The following is a 17,024-nucleotide window of genomic DNA, read 5'->3' on the forward strand; positions in this document are numbered from 1 at the left end:
GTATTTTATGTTTACTTCAACTAGAGAAGACAACATAGTTTACTAATTCTGATTGTGCCTGTCCTTACATTTGACTGATTCTCATAAACTGGAAAAATCAAACAAGGTCCTTACAGAACAGATGTTATATACAGATCAGGACTTTCTAGCTCTATTTGGAAGAAAAAAAAATAAGAACTTAAACTTATAATTGTACTTTCAATATATCAAACATGACATTTTAATGCCAACTCAAATTATCAAGTACACATTTTATGTTCTTAAAAGTTAACAAAGCAATTTTAATCTGTAAGGAGTGCTCTTGTAATGTTGCTTCAATTTTTCTGAAAACTTCTGTTTTTTCTTCCAAACAATAAAAACTTTTCCTCAATGGCTTTAGCATTTCTTCACATTTATAAAGGGGTGGTAAGCCCGAAATGAAAACTACGGTATGTGTATCTAACATAGTTTTCAGTTTGCTAGAAACTAAACAAAGTCATACATGATATTCTGCAAACTACTTTAAAATCCCAAGAGCTTCAAAGCCATTTTGTGACATAGTTTAGAGGTAAAACTATCACGAACAATATTTAAGCATTCCAGTACAGCACATTAGTCTTTTAAAGATTTGACATATTAAAGCAACAAAATATAGGTTTGCATAAGTACTGCTCGCTATTTCACAGTTTGGTTAACTCAGCAAGACTTCTTTCATTGTGCTTGAAGATTATAACTAATGGGGTTTTTTTTTTGCATCTTTCAACATAATTAGCTTTATTCAGAAAAATATGTAAAATCCTTCATATTGTAGATTAGCAGATGTTCTTTGAAAGCTTTAAAAAAATTAAAATACAGTACTGAAAGCATCTAAAATAAAATCTTGCTATTTCTTTCTGGTAATGTTAAAAGGCTTTTCCCATCAAAACAACTATATGTATCAAATATTTGTCATTTCCTCAAGCATTTCCTCAAGGCACACAAAGGAAGTGCATCTGGTAGTCAGTAAAGTGCTGCAATTAGCTGATCTAAACCCAGTCTCTTTTAAGAGTATGTTAACCAAACTCTTGAAAAAACTTGACAAGGACAATGGCTGGTAGGTATGTTCAATTAACTGCATCCCACAGCAAAACCATCTAGATATATTTTCAGAAACTCCCAGACACCGGGAAGATGTATTCCTCTACTACAGATAAACAACTGAAATAGTCAACAGGCCCTTCAGATATTAAATTATCTCTATTGCACCTGACTGCTAGTGCATAAGCCTTGCTCAAGAAAGGTAACAGAAGTCTACACTTGGAGATACTCTGTGACTACTTTCTATGGTAAAAGTATTTCTGGCAGAATGTTTTGTACGATTTCACTGATGACAAAGCCACACTGCATATAAAGCAGAACTGAATTTCTAGCATGCTCTAGACAGGGGAATGAATGGACTTGTTAACAGAAAGGCAGACCTGCATTGCTGTCTGCTTCTCCAGAACCTTCTATCTGCCTGCTCCCTACATTAGAGGACTGAAACACATCTATCAAAGCAAAGGAGGATGCACAAGTAACATAATTTGAACAAGACATCACTTCTGTTAAATGTGACAACCATTACTAACCTAGATGTCTGTTCTACAAATACTGTCCATAGTTCAACCTTTTCAGCTATTCTGCATAGTCAAAGAACAGCTGAACTGAGATTTTTAGCATGGGCAATCTAGAAAGGAAATTACTTTGCATTGAGTCCAGTAAGTGTTTGGAATCCTACAGAAGGGAAAAAAAGGTTTCCAACTTCTTTAACATAGCTTCATGTTGTTCTAAGACAAGGGTCCCCAAAATAAGACCCATGGGCTGGATGCGGCCCTCCAAGGGCATTTACCCAGCCCCCGCCCTAAACTTTATAGATCGCTCCAAGCCTAAAATGATTTGAAGGCACACCACAAAAACAATCCTAATTAACCTGACTATCTCATCAGCCAAAAGCAGGCCTACACCTTTGTTTATCAAGTTTATGTTGATTAAAAATGTTCTTCATATAGCCCCCCCCAAATGTCTGAGAGACTCTGAATTGGCCCTCAGCTTAAAAAATTTGAGGACCCCTGTTCTAAGACAACAGCTGCATATCTATGCTACAAAAAACACTAAAATTCCAATCCCCAGTATTGTCCCCTAAGGATTAGCCATTTTGAACCTTTCAAAAGCCTGGTACTTACGTGAATGTCCAATTGTAGTCATGAGAAACCCTTTCTAGCAAGTCTACTTTGCCTCCTGGTACACTGCAGATTGGTCTGTTCCAGCTATCCCTAATCCGCATGTAGAGATTCCTTGTATAGAAGTTCTCAAAATCCTGGTATAAAGGGACAAAGTCCTGAAAATATGGCAAAGGTATTAGAATAATGAAAAGTGTCAAGTCTCCCCCTGCAAACTTGATAAGTAGTACTTTGCTACTGACTGCCGCTGCTAAATTTTCATCGTTACAAATCAATTAGCACTTAGAATAGAGCAGATCTCCCATGTGATTAAACAAGAACCCTTACTGGAGATGTCACACAAATATAAGTGATTGCCAGAATCTCTTTATCTTGAATAATAGTAGAACATCTATACTATTATATTTTGGACACCTCATTAGACAACATGAGTGTAGAAAAGGCAGTGATGCTCAGCAGTGGAAGGACGTAGGAGAAGAGGAAGACTGCTTTACAAATGGACTATTTATATAAAAACCATGACTCTCAGTTTGATGATTGGGACATTTGATGACCAGTATTCTTGAAGGTCTCTCATTCAAAAGTTTGCCATATGTCAAAGGTATCTTGAAGGCAATAACAGAAAACTTAAGAACCTGTAATTCCATTTCTCTTGTTTCAGTGATCCCAGGAGATGAAAAAATTTCTTTCACACACTGGGAAATTCTAACCTTAAAATCCTAATTTTTAAATAATTAAATAAAATGTATCATTCTATGACATTTTCTGATTCTGAATAGCATTAGCTGTTAAGGTTCACTTTAAAAAATAACCTTGTTTAAAGGAAATACAGATTTACTTGTCCCATTTTAAAACTGTGTTCGAAGTACCCCAAAGGGCTGAGGGTAAAGCTAACTTCTGAATTTCAGCATTATAAATAACACAAAAGATAACAGTATTTTATACCATCAGAGGCTTCCTACTAGAACTAGAAGACTAGTTAGTTATCACCTCAGGAAGGATCCAGAGGATGTGTCCCTAATCATTCGCTATGCACAGATGGAAGCATCTTGGGAGTACAATTTTTAAATTGTTAAAATGCATGCCACAAAACTCTCAGTATGGATTCCTTGTCCAACTAATAGAAAAACTGTTATTTTTCCAATTGTCATGCCTTGTTTCCAGAAAGTTATAGACATTTGTTCAAGATCAACTCTACATATATTTACTCAGAAATCATTTTTACTTTAGTTAAAATATATCACCATCACTAAAAAAAAATCCAGATCCCATCATTATTACATGAATTGTCACACTAACAGAAGAAGCAGATATAGGACAATAGGCTATGCCTTGAAGCAAGTGATCTTAAAATAATTAAGTCTAACGCATAGGCTTTGCTGCAAGAGGTTAAAATTGCTACCTGTCTAGAAAGAAATCTTACTTCCTTTATCTGCATGTCTTTTGTAATAACAAAACGCATGCAGCCAAATGTTCAAAAGCTCTTATGGGAACTATTTAATTCCAAACCAGTGGTTTGAATTCAGTGATGGGAAAGCAGAAAAACACTTCAGCTTGTCTAAGGTAGTTCCACTGAACTGTTGCTTTTTTTCTATCCTGTTGCCCCACCCCATACCATTTTAGAGGGACCACCAACTCTCATTAGTGGTTTTGAATAAGTTAGCATTTTGATTTGGTGAAAGGGACCTACCCTGTTTCCTCGAAAATAAGACATCCCCAAAAAATAAGACCTAGCAGAGGTTTTGCTGAATTGCTAAATATAAGGCCTCCCTCGAAAGTAAGACCTAGCCAAGTTTTTGTTTGGAAGCATGCTCGGCGCCTGCCAAACAAAACACCAGAGCATGCAGGATTGGTAAATGTACATACGAGTTGTACATGGAAATAATGGTAATAACAAGAAATTCTTGACTGGAGTCACAGTTTGTCTGGTTTGGTTATGTTGGTTTGTGATGAAAACTACTGTACAGTATATAATAAATGTTCATTTTTTGTTCAACAATAAATGTGAATTCTTCTTCTGAAAATAAGACCTAGTGCATCTTTGGGAGCAAAAAATAATATAAGACACTGTCTTATTTTCAGGGAAACACGGTAGGAAAGCCCACTGACTAAACAGAGTTTTTCTTTCTTTTTTCTGGATCTAACTCAGTCTGTTTTATTTTTTTTTAATTATCATGTTGGATGCACACTGCCGCAAGAAATATAAAAACACACTAAAATAGGACTTGATCACTACTAAATACAATTGAACCTGCTATTCCTCATTGCCAGTACTACTCTGGTGCTAACCGGATTGTTTATGCATTGATGGAACAGTAAAATTAATTAAGACAGACAATCAATTTCTAGCCTCTGTCAATGTTTTGAGTTTTGAAACACGTTAACCTCCCTCCCCCCCCCCCAAAAAAAACCCCAAATCACAACATGTAATTATATTCTTAGATGAGTATGTAGAAAAGTCATTTCTACCATGTTACTTCTCAGGAACACTAAAATTTATATGTCACCATTATGTGAGTAACTGTGTGCCTTCAAGGGCAGTAATGTTCAGGATAAAACAGAAATCTATGCAAACTTGACCTGGCGGCTCCTAGATTACATCTCTCTGTATTGGTGATGCATACAAGCTTCATGTTCTTTCTTACATGAATATCAAATTCATGCCAAACATTACACTGACCTCTTTTACAAGGTTCAGAAAAGAATACTCTAAACACCCTTTAATAAGATTTATTGATGTATTTCACTGTAGCATTCACTTAAGTATCAGTGAACAATTTTTTTGCCAGCAGCCAGCCAATACTTCAAAGTTGCTTTCCAGTAAAATCAGTATTAGGCAATGTGTCTCATTTCCTCCCTTTGCTAGTTGCATGTAAACACTGTTGTGTTGAGTGACAACTCTGGAAAATGGTATATTTTCCAGCTGAATCATATTGCAATAAAGAATGTTCAAATACAGTTACTGTGGTCTTGCGCATATTTATATGAAAGTCCTATTGAATTTAATGGACTTTATTTTAAAGTAGAAATATACTGTTGTTGTGTGCCTTCAAGTCATTTATAGCTGCCCTATTATGGAGTTTTCTGGCATTGAGAATGTGTGATTTGTTCAAGGTTTCGATGGCTGAGCAGGAACTCAAAGAGGTCTCCAGAGGCATAGTCCAATGCTCAAACCAGTATATCACACAGTCTCTCTCATAGATAGATAGATAGATCTTAAATTGTGTTTTGAATTCTGACAGCTTATTTAGCTGCCAAGGGATGGATGGATCTATCTATCTCCATCCATCCATCCTTTGGCAGCTAAAAAAGCTGTCAAAATTTAAAATGCAATTGAAGACCAATCTCTTCTGGCAGACCTACCCAGTCAACTTTCAATCATGAGTTTTGATTTAGTCTATTACTTCTATATGTCAATTCTGTATCTGTTTTGTGCATTTTATATTTTTGTTTTTTTATTTATGTAATTTATTGTATATATTTTATGTTCATGTTTTTGACTGTATTATAACCCATGGCTTATACATAAAATGTATTATTATCATCACTATCATCATCATCAATATGCCAGGGCAAATGTATGCTAAAATTGATTTTCCATTAGCAATATTACAGAGCAAACTTGGGCTAAGCATTGCTTATATGCCAAACGATATACCATAGGTGCTTAACATACATTGCAAATTTCTATCCATAACACTCCCTGCAGGTTTTGCCTTTCCCTTTAATAGAAGGAATATATATCTGTCCTCTCTCTCTCATTTTTATGAGCTTGTAGCCATCCTTGGTACATCAGCTCTGTTCTATTCAAGTAATATTTTAAAATGAAAACTTACTTTGGTTTTGATTAATATGCCAAATTTTGTAACTTTTAAACAAAAACACATGGGGAGGGAGTCATATTTAGTGGTTAATTCACAGTCAGATGCTCAATGCAGGAGAAGCAGAGATCATCCAAAAGATCTCCTGCATTAGTCACTTGGGCAAATTGCTAAGAAGCTGAATTCTTCCACTTCACTTTATTTCATGTGAATAAACCAAAAATCCATAGTTCTCCTCATTTTTTCCCCTAAGGTTCTAGGTTTATAATTTTAGAGTGCAGCATTGCAAAGAATAAAATCAGTCTTGAGTCTACCACAGAAGTACCCAAGCTACAAGCCTAAGAAAGATCCAATTTCAAGTACCTTGTATACCTACATCAATAAAGAACAAGCAATTGCCAATTCAACATGATAGCGATGTAATCCTTCAGGATGGATGACCAAATAAAAATGCACCTGTGGGAACCCTATTAGTTATGAGCAAGGTATTAATGTACACTAACCAATCCTTTGATGGGAAAAGCTTTGTTCCATAGTTATTTTATTGCATCAACTTTGTAAGAGCTTTATATGCCTTTCTCTGGACATGGAACCCAAATTATCTTGTAACAAAATTAATACAAAATAAAACTTAAAACCTGATGATCAAAAGTTTTAAAGTCTATAATTCAAAACAGTAAAAAAAACCTTAAAAGCAATAAAGACAATCAAAGTGCAGCACATGGACCATATTAGAAAATTGTTCTACACAACCTACTGATAAGCCTTCTTGACAACTAAATGCCTATTTAACAAGTTATTTACCTAACAACTAATATGTCATAACCAGCACTTTGAACTGCATCCAGTAACAGGTCAATAGCTATCGGGAAAAATGTACTTTCTATAATCAGACCCAGTCAGCACTCTAGCCGCAGCATTTTTGAAGCATTGTGGTTTCTGACAGTTTCCAAAGACATCCCCATATTGAGTGAGATACAATAGCAACCCAAGCAGCATGTGACCAAAGCATGTGTCACTATAATCCAATCTAATGTTTTCCAGGAATGGTCATTGCTAGCACATTAGTTTTAACTGTATAATGCAGTTTCAGCTACTGGTAAAACATGAACCTCCAGGCTCAAGTTTGAATCCAGGAGAATCCCATGCTGCAGACCTGTTATTTCAGATAGAGTATAACTTCACCCATCATCAAATGAGAATTTATTCCTAAATCTGCCTTTCCATTGACCAAGAGCTCTTCTGTCTTATATGGATTCATCTTCCATTCATTTACTCTCATCCAGTTCATTGCAGAACACATTTGTTTAGTATTGAATCTATATATATAAAAGGATAAAAACATTTCGGCCTAGGACAAAACAACAAAACTACACATCCCAGAAACACTAAACGTGGCAACACAACCCCTCATCCATGCCTCTACGTTCATACAACAAAAAGAAAAGAAAAATAAAGTCCTAATTAGTGGGAGAGGAATAATTGTTTTTTATCCAATTGCTGCCAGTTACAAGGCTAAATTCTGCCCACTTGGTCTCCTAGCAACCTACTCAGCCCAGGGGACAGGCACAGTTAGGCCTCAGGCCTCTTCCACACTGCCTATAAGATACAGATTATCTGATTTTAACTGGATTATATGGCAGTGTAGACTCAAGGCCCTTCCACACAGCTATATTACCCATTTATAATATTGTATTATCTGCTTTGAACTGGATTATCTTGAGTCCACACTGCCAGATAATTCACTTCAGTGTGCATTTTATATAGCTGTGTAGAAGGGGCCTCATATAATCCAGTTCTAAGCAGATAATATAAGTTTATAAATATACAGTAGAATCTCACTTATCCAACATAAACAGGCCGGCAGAACATTGGATAAGTGAATATGTTGGATAATAAGAAGGGATTCCGGAAAAGCCGATTAAACATCAAATTAGGTAATGATTACATAAATTAAGCACCAAACATCATGTTATACAACAAATTTGACAGAAAAAGTAGTTCAATGCTCAGTAATGCTATGTTGTAATTACTGTATTTACAAATTTAGCACCAAAATATCACAATGAATTTAAAACATTGACTACAAAAACATTGACTACTAAAAAGCAGAGTGTATTGGATAATCCAGAACACTGGATAAGCGAATGTTGGATAAGTGAGATTCTACTGTAATATGAAATAATTACTGTGGTAATCCAGTCCAACCCAATTCTGCCATGGAGGACACAATCCAAACATGCCCAACAGATGGCCACCCAGCCTCTCAATAATAATAACAGTAATAATAATAATAATAATAATAATAAGAAGAAGAAGAAGAAGAAGAAGAGGAGGACATAATCCAAGCACTCCTGACAGATGGCCATCCAGCCTCTACATAATAATGATGATTAAGATTATGATGATGATGATGATGATAATAGCATAGAATCCAAGAGTTTGGAGAGGCCCCTAAGGGCCATCCAGCCCAACCCTTTCTACTATGCAGCAGGACACAATCCAAGCATTCACAACACATGGACAACGTATAAATACTATACAATACTACACAAGGACATAGACCCCCCTCTACCCTCACCACTTTCACAGTACACAAACAACCAAATGCATACTAAACATAAAGACAACCATACAACAGACATTCAATACCACCACTACCTCAACAAGTTCTCACCAACATCACCAGACAACGCCACAGCAACGCGTGGCCGGGCACAGCTAGTTAGCTATAAAAGAGAGGCAGATTTATATCACTACACTAGTAAAACGGAACCCCTCAAAATCTGAATAATCTCTCTCACTGGTTTCGTGCATATGTTTAATAGCATGGGGAACAAGATGTTGAACAAAAATTTCCAATAACCATATTTTGAGTTTATCCCTTTGAGAAGAATTAGAACCTCTGTAAAACCATGTCTCAGTCCCAAGAGGCAGCCCAATATGAAACCATGGGTACTGAAAGTTTCACAGAGGCCAGGCAGAACCGACAAGAACACACTCCCTCTTCCCTTTTCTTAGTAGGTCATTCACCAAGATGACCAAAGCTACCTCCTTCCCATGACCAGAAGTGAAGCCAGATTGAAATGGATCTAATCCAGGAACTTCTAGAGGCATGAGTCACCACCCTCTCTAGAAATAAAGCTAAGAATAAGATATTGGAAACTGGCTGATAATTTTTCAGCATGATGGGGTTCAGGGAGATTTTCTTGCATAATGGCCTCACAGTGTAAAGCATTCACTATTTCCCTTACTCACTTGGTCAGTTCTCCCTCTAACAACTTTTATGAGCCACAAAGGGCATAGGTCCAGTACACATGTGATTGTTCTCACTTTTCCAAGGATTCTGTCCACATCCTCAGACTGCACAAATGTAAATATATCCAATAACACAAACAGCCTACATACATTATCTGGGTCTGCACCAACGACCTTACTTGAGTTAAAGCAAATACAAACACCTTTGTCTTGTGTAAATTCTTCATAGAAAGCTATTAAGTGAACACACACTTTTTTTTTTTTAGTCAGAGAGTAGACAATCCCTAGACAACTATGCTGGAGGACATTATACATACGCAATGGTGGCAGAGAAGTATGATTTTGTCACGGTTACTACAACCATGGCATAGGCTTCACAATGGACTGTCAGCTATGTTTAGTGAAACTCATTCCAAATTTCTGCCATCACTGAATTAGTCTCCATCACAAGTCATTGTTTAATCTGAATTACAGTTAGTGCATCATTTTCTGAATACAGATTAAATCAAGTAAAAACATGCTTAATCAGAACATTTTAACAGATCAGCATCTCTTCAATGGAAAATGGTTAATCCACAATTTAGATAACTAAAAGTTATTACCCTTTGTTCTTCTCTTTCTGTTGCATTATGACATTTTTCAATTTTCCAGTAGCGCAGAAAATCTCGAAGATATCCAAAAAGAGTGAGGATTCCGTAGCCTACATAAGTTAGTACAGCAACTAGCATTGGTGTTTCCTCAAAAGCTTCATTGAAAGGTCTTTTATATAAGCCTCCATTTTGAGTGATATGGTGAATCTAAGGAAGAAAGAAACAATTTTTTAAAATAGCATAACAGCAATCAACTTCCAGTGAACTTTTAAGTTTCTCCTGTAGATATAATGCATACACTCAAAGTCATGTTTTACTCCCTAAAGCTTTTCCAAAGCCACCTGGAATCTGCTGCCATAAACTATTTATAACGATCACACCTATTTCTTTATTTAGGCTGCAATGTCCCAGTTTCAAAGGAAACATTATAAAATTGGATCAATGTAAACAAAAGAAACAGCACTTATGATTTATATGCCTCAGTTTAAAGATCTTTCAGGAGGATGGCAGTTTCTTAGTTCATTATCACCAGGACACTTGATGTGGATATTTTTGACTGCTGTTCTAAGATTGTGGAACCCCCTCCCACATCAAACTAGATTGTAGGCTTCTGCAGTTTGAAGAGGAAGTCTCAGAAGTTGTATATTTATTTGGAAGATTAGCACATCCGAATGGGTTTCCAACATGCATGCGAGCGTCCACCGTAACATTTATATTTCGAAGCTTTTAAGCCATTGCTGTGATGGCTTTGGATGTATGACTCAACTATAACTATGCAAGTCAATTAAGCCTGCTGGCTGGGAGGCAAAGCCTAACAGTAGATTTGCCTCTCAGCCAATAAGGACTTACGCTGGAAGCAGGGGGAGGGGTTATCAGCACATCCGGTTGCCATTACCCTTTATAAACCCGACTGTATGGCAAGCAAGCCTCAGTGGTCCAGGGTAAGGGATGGTGGAGAGTTGATGTTTTTGGGAGAGAGCAAGAGATATTGGGAGAGAGCGATTTTGGGAGGAAGAGAAAGAAAGAAGAAAGGGAGAAAGTGTTGGAAGAGGGAGCGAAAGAGAGAAAGAATTGCAGGAGAGTGAAAAACAATCTCTTTTGTTGGGCAGTGTGAGTGGGATTCATTTCGTTAAAGTGTGTTGCTGGGTCTAAAAGGATGGGCATTTGTCTTTTTAATTTGATTTTTAGTTTGTGAAAATCAATTTGTAGTTTGTGGAAATCAATATATCAGTTTCTAAAATCTGTATTTGAATAAATTAAAACATCTGTGATTTGTTTACCTTCTCCATATTATTATTACCTTTTCATATTATTTTAAAACAGCATTCAAACCCTGCAGTCCCAGTAAGGGCCCTATTCTTGTTTGAGTTCCCCTTCCCTATATCCTATACTGAAGGCAAAGCATTCCTTTTTCTCCAAATTCCACAACTTTGCCCATTAGCTTGAGATCAATATATCAAATTCTAAAAACAGTGTCTGGATAAACTGGAAGTTCAAACATTACCACCTAGCCTGGGGAAAAATCCCTCTGTGGTTTGCTTGCCCTTTCCGTATTATTGTTACCTTTTCACATTGTTTTAAAACATTACTCAAAACCTGCAGCCCCAGTAAGGGCCCTGATTATTGTTTGTGTTCCCCTTCCATATTATATCCTACATTGCAGGCAAAGCATTCCTTTTTCACCAAATTCCACAAAGTTGAGGGGAATGATCCCCTATTACCTTGTGTCATTCTCTAAATCAAGGAGATACCTCTTTAATATTTTTTAATTTATTTCATTAAATCTTTTTAAAATTCCCTAAAAAAATCAGTGCATCATCTAAACGTTCTGAAATTTGGTGAGCTAATTTTGATCAGGATAGCTCAAAAACGAGGGCGAAAGAAGCCCATGAAGTTTCTCCACTGCCAGTGATATTTTCCCTATTGCGCAATTGCACCCCGCCATTAACGAAGTACTTACGAAGATTCTGAAGTTTCATAAAGTTTTGAAATTTTCAGCTCCCAAAATAAGGAAATACTTTAGAAACGAAGTGCCAGCACCCTTATTTTTGGAAGGAGTTTAAACCATTTTTTATGGATCACACATGCCTATTAGATTGTCCTCCCGCATTCTCTTTTATCTAACTCATCTGCCTTACTCCCAATATGGGGCCAAAGGCAGCTTGCTACATAGGTTAATATACAGTAGAGCTCCGCTTAAGCGAGTTAAACGGATGGGCCCAATTTTGGATAACTGAATTTGACAGATAATAGGGGGGGGGGGCTATTATCCAAGCCAGAGGCTTGGCCAGGCCATGGAGAAGATGCCTCGAGGGAGGGAGGCAGGCAGGCTCCGGAGGAAGTTCCAATGTAAGATTTCTTCCCCCCACGCCTTCCTTGTTTACCTTTGAGGAGCTCAAAGGCTCCCACCATCTGCTTTGAGGCGGCGGACAGCAGGGCAGGCTCCATGCAGAAGAGGGCGCGGAGCTGCTGCGCTCATGGCTACCTCTGCATCCCCCTCTGCCGCCTCCTCCTCCTTCGCATCTTCCAGCCGGAGGAAGAAGAGTCCTCCTCCCTCTCCCTCTCTTGAGCTCCCTCCGCACAGCGGCGATGGCAGCAGTGGCTTCCTCTCAGGCCTCCTTGCAGCTCCGTGCCCTCTTCTGCACGGAGCCTGCCTTGCTGTCCGCCGCCTAAGAGGAGCTGGTGGGAGCCTTTGAGCTCCTCAAAGGTAAACAAGGAAGGCATGGGGGGAAGAAATCTTGCATTGGAACTTCCTCCGGTGCCTTGGATAATACAGACGCTCAGATTAGTGGAGCTTGGTTAAGCGGGGTTCTACTGTACATACACACACACGCGTGCACACACACACACATGAGGTCTGCATAAGTAAACCGTATGTATAAGTTGCAGGCAGGTTTTGGTATGGCCAGTGGATAAACTGAGGGTAAATCCTTGAAGGGGGGAGCACCAGTGCTGCCTGAGGGTATCAGCTGCCTCTGGCTGCCTCATTTTTCTGCCTTGGTGTTAAAAGAGGTGAGAAGTGGTACCGCACCACAGATAATAGATAATCTCCTGGTATGGACTAAGCTTGCATCTTTCATCACTCTACTCAGAGAAGGGGGTGGTTCTTTAGTTTTGCAAATGCATGGATAAAATACTGACATTGATCTGTGGATAATTTGACCCAGTTTTTTGTGGTCAATTGTTGATTAAAATTTCTAGACTTATACATAAATATATACAATAACTAAAACAATTTCTAATACAAATGTAACATATGCACATAAGTAAGCTTATTAGAAACACTGATTTAGAACAGATTAAAAACACGTTAATAAAGGTAACACATCTCATTGAAGGACTCTTCTGTGACAGCCAGATTACAACTAAAGAACTGTCTAAATAAAAAACCAGAGAAGTGGAAAACCTAGATTGCCATGAGATGATGGTCCACAGACCTGGGGATAGTGACTGAAGCAGTCTGCGCATCTATGATGGTGATAAGACCAGGAGAAACCTTAGCATTCAGACAGGCTTACATAGGGGGTACCTTCAGATAGTCCGGATCCAAACATAGAGCTATATTACATCATAATCAGCACTTTGTGCTTGGAAACAGAATCATATGTAGGGAAACCATTATTACGCTAGATGTTAACCTGAATTGAATGCTTAGAGTAATAGCAACCCAAATTTTAAATTACCTGACTATTTTATTTGTCACATGATTTAAATGGAAAATGTACCAGATTATAGCCAAACTATTTTTTTAACTATTACTTTGTTGCACTCCAGTTTGTACAATCTTGTAGTGTATGAATTGCTTTTACTTTGTTAGTCATACTGAAATTCACACTGAATTTCATGGTACAATGACAAAGATAAACATCAGCCAGTCAAACTGTCAAGGAACTCTGCGGAAGCAGAGAGAACTATTTTCAGCACTCAGCATATTCACAGAAGGCATTTTGTTTCTGAAATTCACAACTTCATTGCTGCTGTAATAGCCCACATATTACACTGGAATCTGCCAATCAGCAAAATTAAGTAACTGCTTGGATAGACCTCTATAATATGCAATGCAGTCCTGTCCTTAAAACTATTTGGGAAGTGCAACTGATAAAGAATGCAGCAACTTTTATCTTGATGTTAGCAGAAGGAGAATTGCAGGCAATGGTCTTGAATGCTTTACCGTAATGAGGCATTCACCACTCCCTCTACCTACTCTGCTAGTCCCAATCTGTCTACTTTCATAAATCAGGGAGAGCAATAATGTGGTAGCTCTCATCTCTCCAAGGATCCAGTCTACATTTTCAGTCTGCATAAAACTGAAAATTATCTAATCATGTGGAACAAGCAGGAGTTTGGAAAAATGGGAGGTGAAGAAAATGTCATCCTTGGATATTTTTTCTGAAGAAGCCTTCAAGAAGGTTCAAAATGTTTTTTGATGGCTTATATAAGGTTTACATGACCTGACTGTTCTATTTCACATCTGCCTGTCATTAGTTTTGAACTAATTGTTTCCTGAAACTTGTTCCTGATTTTCTTTTGTTGCCTGTAATATGGAATTTTCTGCCAAAGGAATAATGCTCAGCTACTTTGTTATATCAGCCGTAACTACATACATAACTTTTGTACTATGGAAAGCAACACTGCAAATTATCCTAGATACCTGCTTTAATTATTTCTCAAAAACATTATGTATCCATATTCATGTAAATATTTGAAACATATATAGTTTCCAAAGACTACAGATCCTACAAGGATTAAGATGTCATGGACCACAACATCCTTATCAGGATATAATTCTAACTGAAATTAACAGTGACATATGATTTTAATATGTATGTGAAGGGTTGAAGCTCTGAAGAAAATCTTGTAATGAAAAAGTTGTGATAAAATTCACCATAAAAGGAGAACAATTTTATGGTACACAACCACAAGGGATTCCAGACTAAAGTTTTTTGGGAGGGGGAGGGATGAAAACTTGCTTTGGGTTTTTTTTTGAAAAGCTTACACCTTCAGGTTAGTAGATTCTAACACTTTCAGAGGATTTTTACTGTGGCATATCAATTGAAGGGTTCGCAGATGAGTAAAACAGAAGAAAAAAGGACAGGAATAGAACATTACTCTGCCTTTCACAAGAGTTTCACAAGCTCTCACACAAGCATCACAGAACCAGTGGTTCTCAACCTGTGGGTCTCCAGGTATTTCCGCTTACAACAGCCAGTTTACCAGCTGTTAGGATTTCTGGGAGTTGAAGGCCAAAACATCTGGGGATCCACAAGTTCAGACAGAGCTGTTTTAATAAAATGGTATCAGTTCTTCGGGATTAATCAGCTTATTATTTAAAAAATTATAATATTACATCAAGTATAACAGAAGAACTTCTGTAATCAGCTATTTATTAATGAAAAATATATTCTACCGTTCTACTACAAATGACAACCAATGCAGTTAATGTTTTAAAGCAAATACTGTGTTCTACAGCATGACCCTGTGCATTGGTTTTCAAAATTAAATCTCACCAAATAAATCCCAAGATGCTTATCTTTATATACCGTATATACTCGAGTATAAGTCGACCCGAATATAAGCCAAGGCACATAATTTTACCATAAAAAACTGGGAAAACATTGACTCAAGTATAAGTCGAGAGTGGTAAATTTCAGAAATAAAAATAGATACTAATAAAATTACATTAATTGAGGCATCAGCAGGTTAAATATTTTTAAATATTAACATAAAACCATAATTTAAGATAAAACTGTCCAACTCTGGTTAAATCATTAGTCTCATCTTCTTCAATGTAAATATGCTTATATATCCTTTTAATAATAATAGAGTAAAATAATAAAGGTAATAATACTAATAAATACAGTAAAATAATAAATGTAAAAATACAGTAAAATAATAAATGTAACAATAATCATATCAGAGTGAAATAATACATGTATTAATAATAAAAATAGAGTAAAATTAATGTAATAGTAAAAATATTAAGAGTAAAATAATAAATGTAGTAAACAGAATAAAATAATAAATGTAATAATAATAATAGAGTAAAATAATAAATGTAATAATGCCAATTATAATAGAGAAAAATAATAAATGTACCATATATACTCAAGTATAGGCCGACTCGAATATAAGCCAACCAGGACCCTCACCCGAGTATAAGCCCTCCGGGAAGGCAAGTTTCCAGCGAGCCTAAAAATGGCTGTGATCAAACCGTTGTTGAAGAAGCCATCTCTAGACCCCACTCAATTCGGTAACTTTCGGCATATTTCCAATCTCCCCTTTCTGGGAAAAGTCGTGGAACGTGTGGTTGCCTCACAACTCCAGGCATTCTTGGAGGACACTGATTTTCTAGATCCGGCCCAGTCTGGCTTTAGGCTGGGGCTTGGTACTGAGAAGTCGATGATCTTCGCCAGGAGCTGGAAAGGGGGAATGTGTCCCTGCTGGCTCTGCTGGACCTCACAGCGGCCTTCTATACTGTTGACCACAGTATCCTTCTGGGATGTTACGCAGGGATGGGGCTTGGAGGTACTGCTTTGCAGTGGCTCCACTCATTCCTGGAGGGTCGGTCCCAGATGGTATCACTGGGGGACTCCTGCTCGGCCCCACAACCGTTGACTTGTGGGGTCCCGCAGGGTTCTGTACTGTCCCCCATGTTGTTTAATATTTACATGAAGCCGCTGAGAGAGATCATCAGGAGTTTCGGAGTGCGATGTTATCTCTATGCAGATGATGTCCAACTCTGTCACTCCTTCCCACCTGTCACTAAGGAGGCTGTCAAGGTCCTGAACCGGTGCTTGGCAGCTGTGTCAGACTGGAGGAGGGCCAACAAACTGAAACTGAATCCAGACAAGACAGAGGTCTTCCTGGTCAGTCGGAAGGCTGAACAGGCCATAGGGTTACAGCCTGTGCTGGATGGGGTCACACTACCCCTGAAGGTGCAGGTTCGCAGTCTGGGGGTGATCTTAGACTCATCGTTGAGACTGGGGCTGCCTTTGAAGACTGTTCGGAAGCTTCAATTAGTACAATGGGAGGCAGCCAGGTTGTTAACCGGAGCAGCGTACAGGGCGCGCACTACTCCTCTGTTACGTTAGCTCCACTGGCTGCCGATTAGCTACCGAGCACGATTCAAAGTGCTGGCTTTAGCCTATAAAGCTCTAAATGGTTCCGGCCCAGCTTAC

General features: G+C 37.8%; 1 protein-coding gene across 2 annotated transcripts in view; it reads right to left on the reverse strand.

Moving 5' to 3' along the window:
- Positions 1–17,024, reverse strand: part of sptlc2 (serine palmitoyltransferase long chain base subunit 2) — an 85,070-nt gene that overhangs the window by 59,530 nt on the left and 8,516 nt on the right. The window contains exons 1-3 of one of the 2 annotated variants that reach the window (XM_062968352.1): positions 13,284–13,400; positions 9,859–10,053; positions 2,181–2,335 (exon numbers count right to left, since the gene is read on the reverse strand). In XM_062968352.1, the coding sequence (XP_062824422.1) occupies positions 2,181–2,335; positions 9,859–9,984 (281 nt within the window). In that variant the 5' untranslated portion in view covers positions 9,985–10,053; positions 13,284–13,400. Of the gene's footprint in view, positions 1–2,180; positions 2,336–9,858; positions 10,054–13,283; positions 13,401–17,024 lie in introns of those variants that run through there. The other variant, XM_062968351.1, reaches the window with a different exon arrangement.

This window comes from Anolis carolinensis, chromosome 1, assembly GCF_035594765.1.
Source record: "Anolis carolinensis isolate JA03-04 chromosome 1, rAnoCar3.1.pri, whole genome shotgun sequence".
NCBI lineage: Eukaryota > Metazoa > Chordata > Lepidosauria > Squamata > Dactyloidae > Anolis > Anolis carolinensis.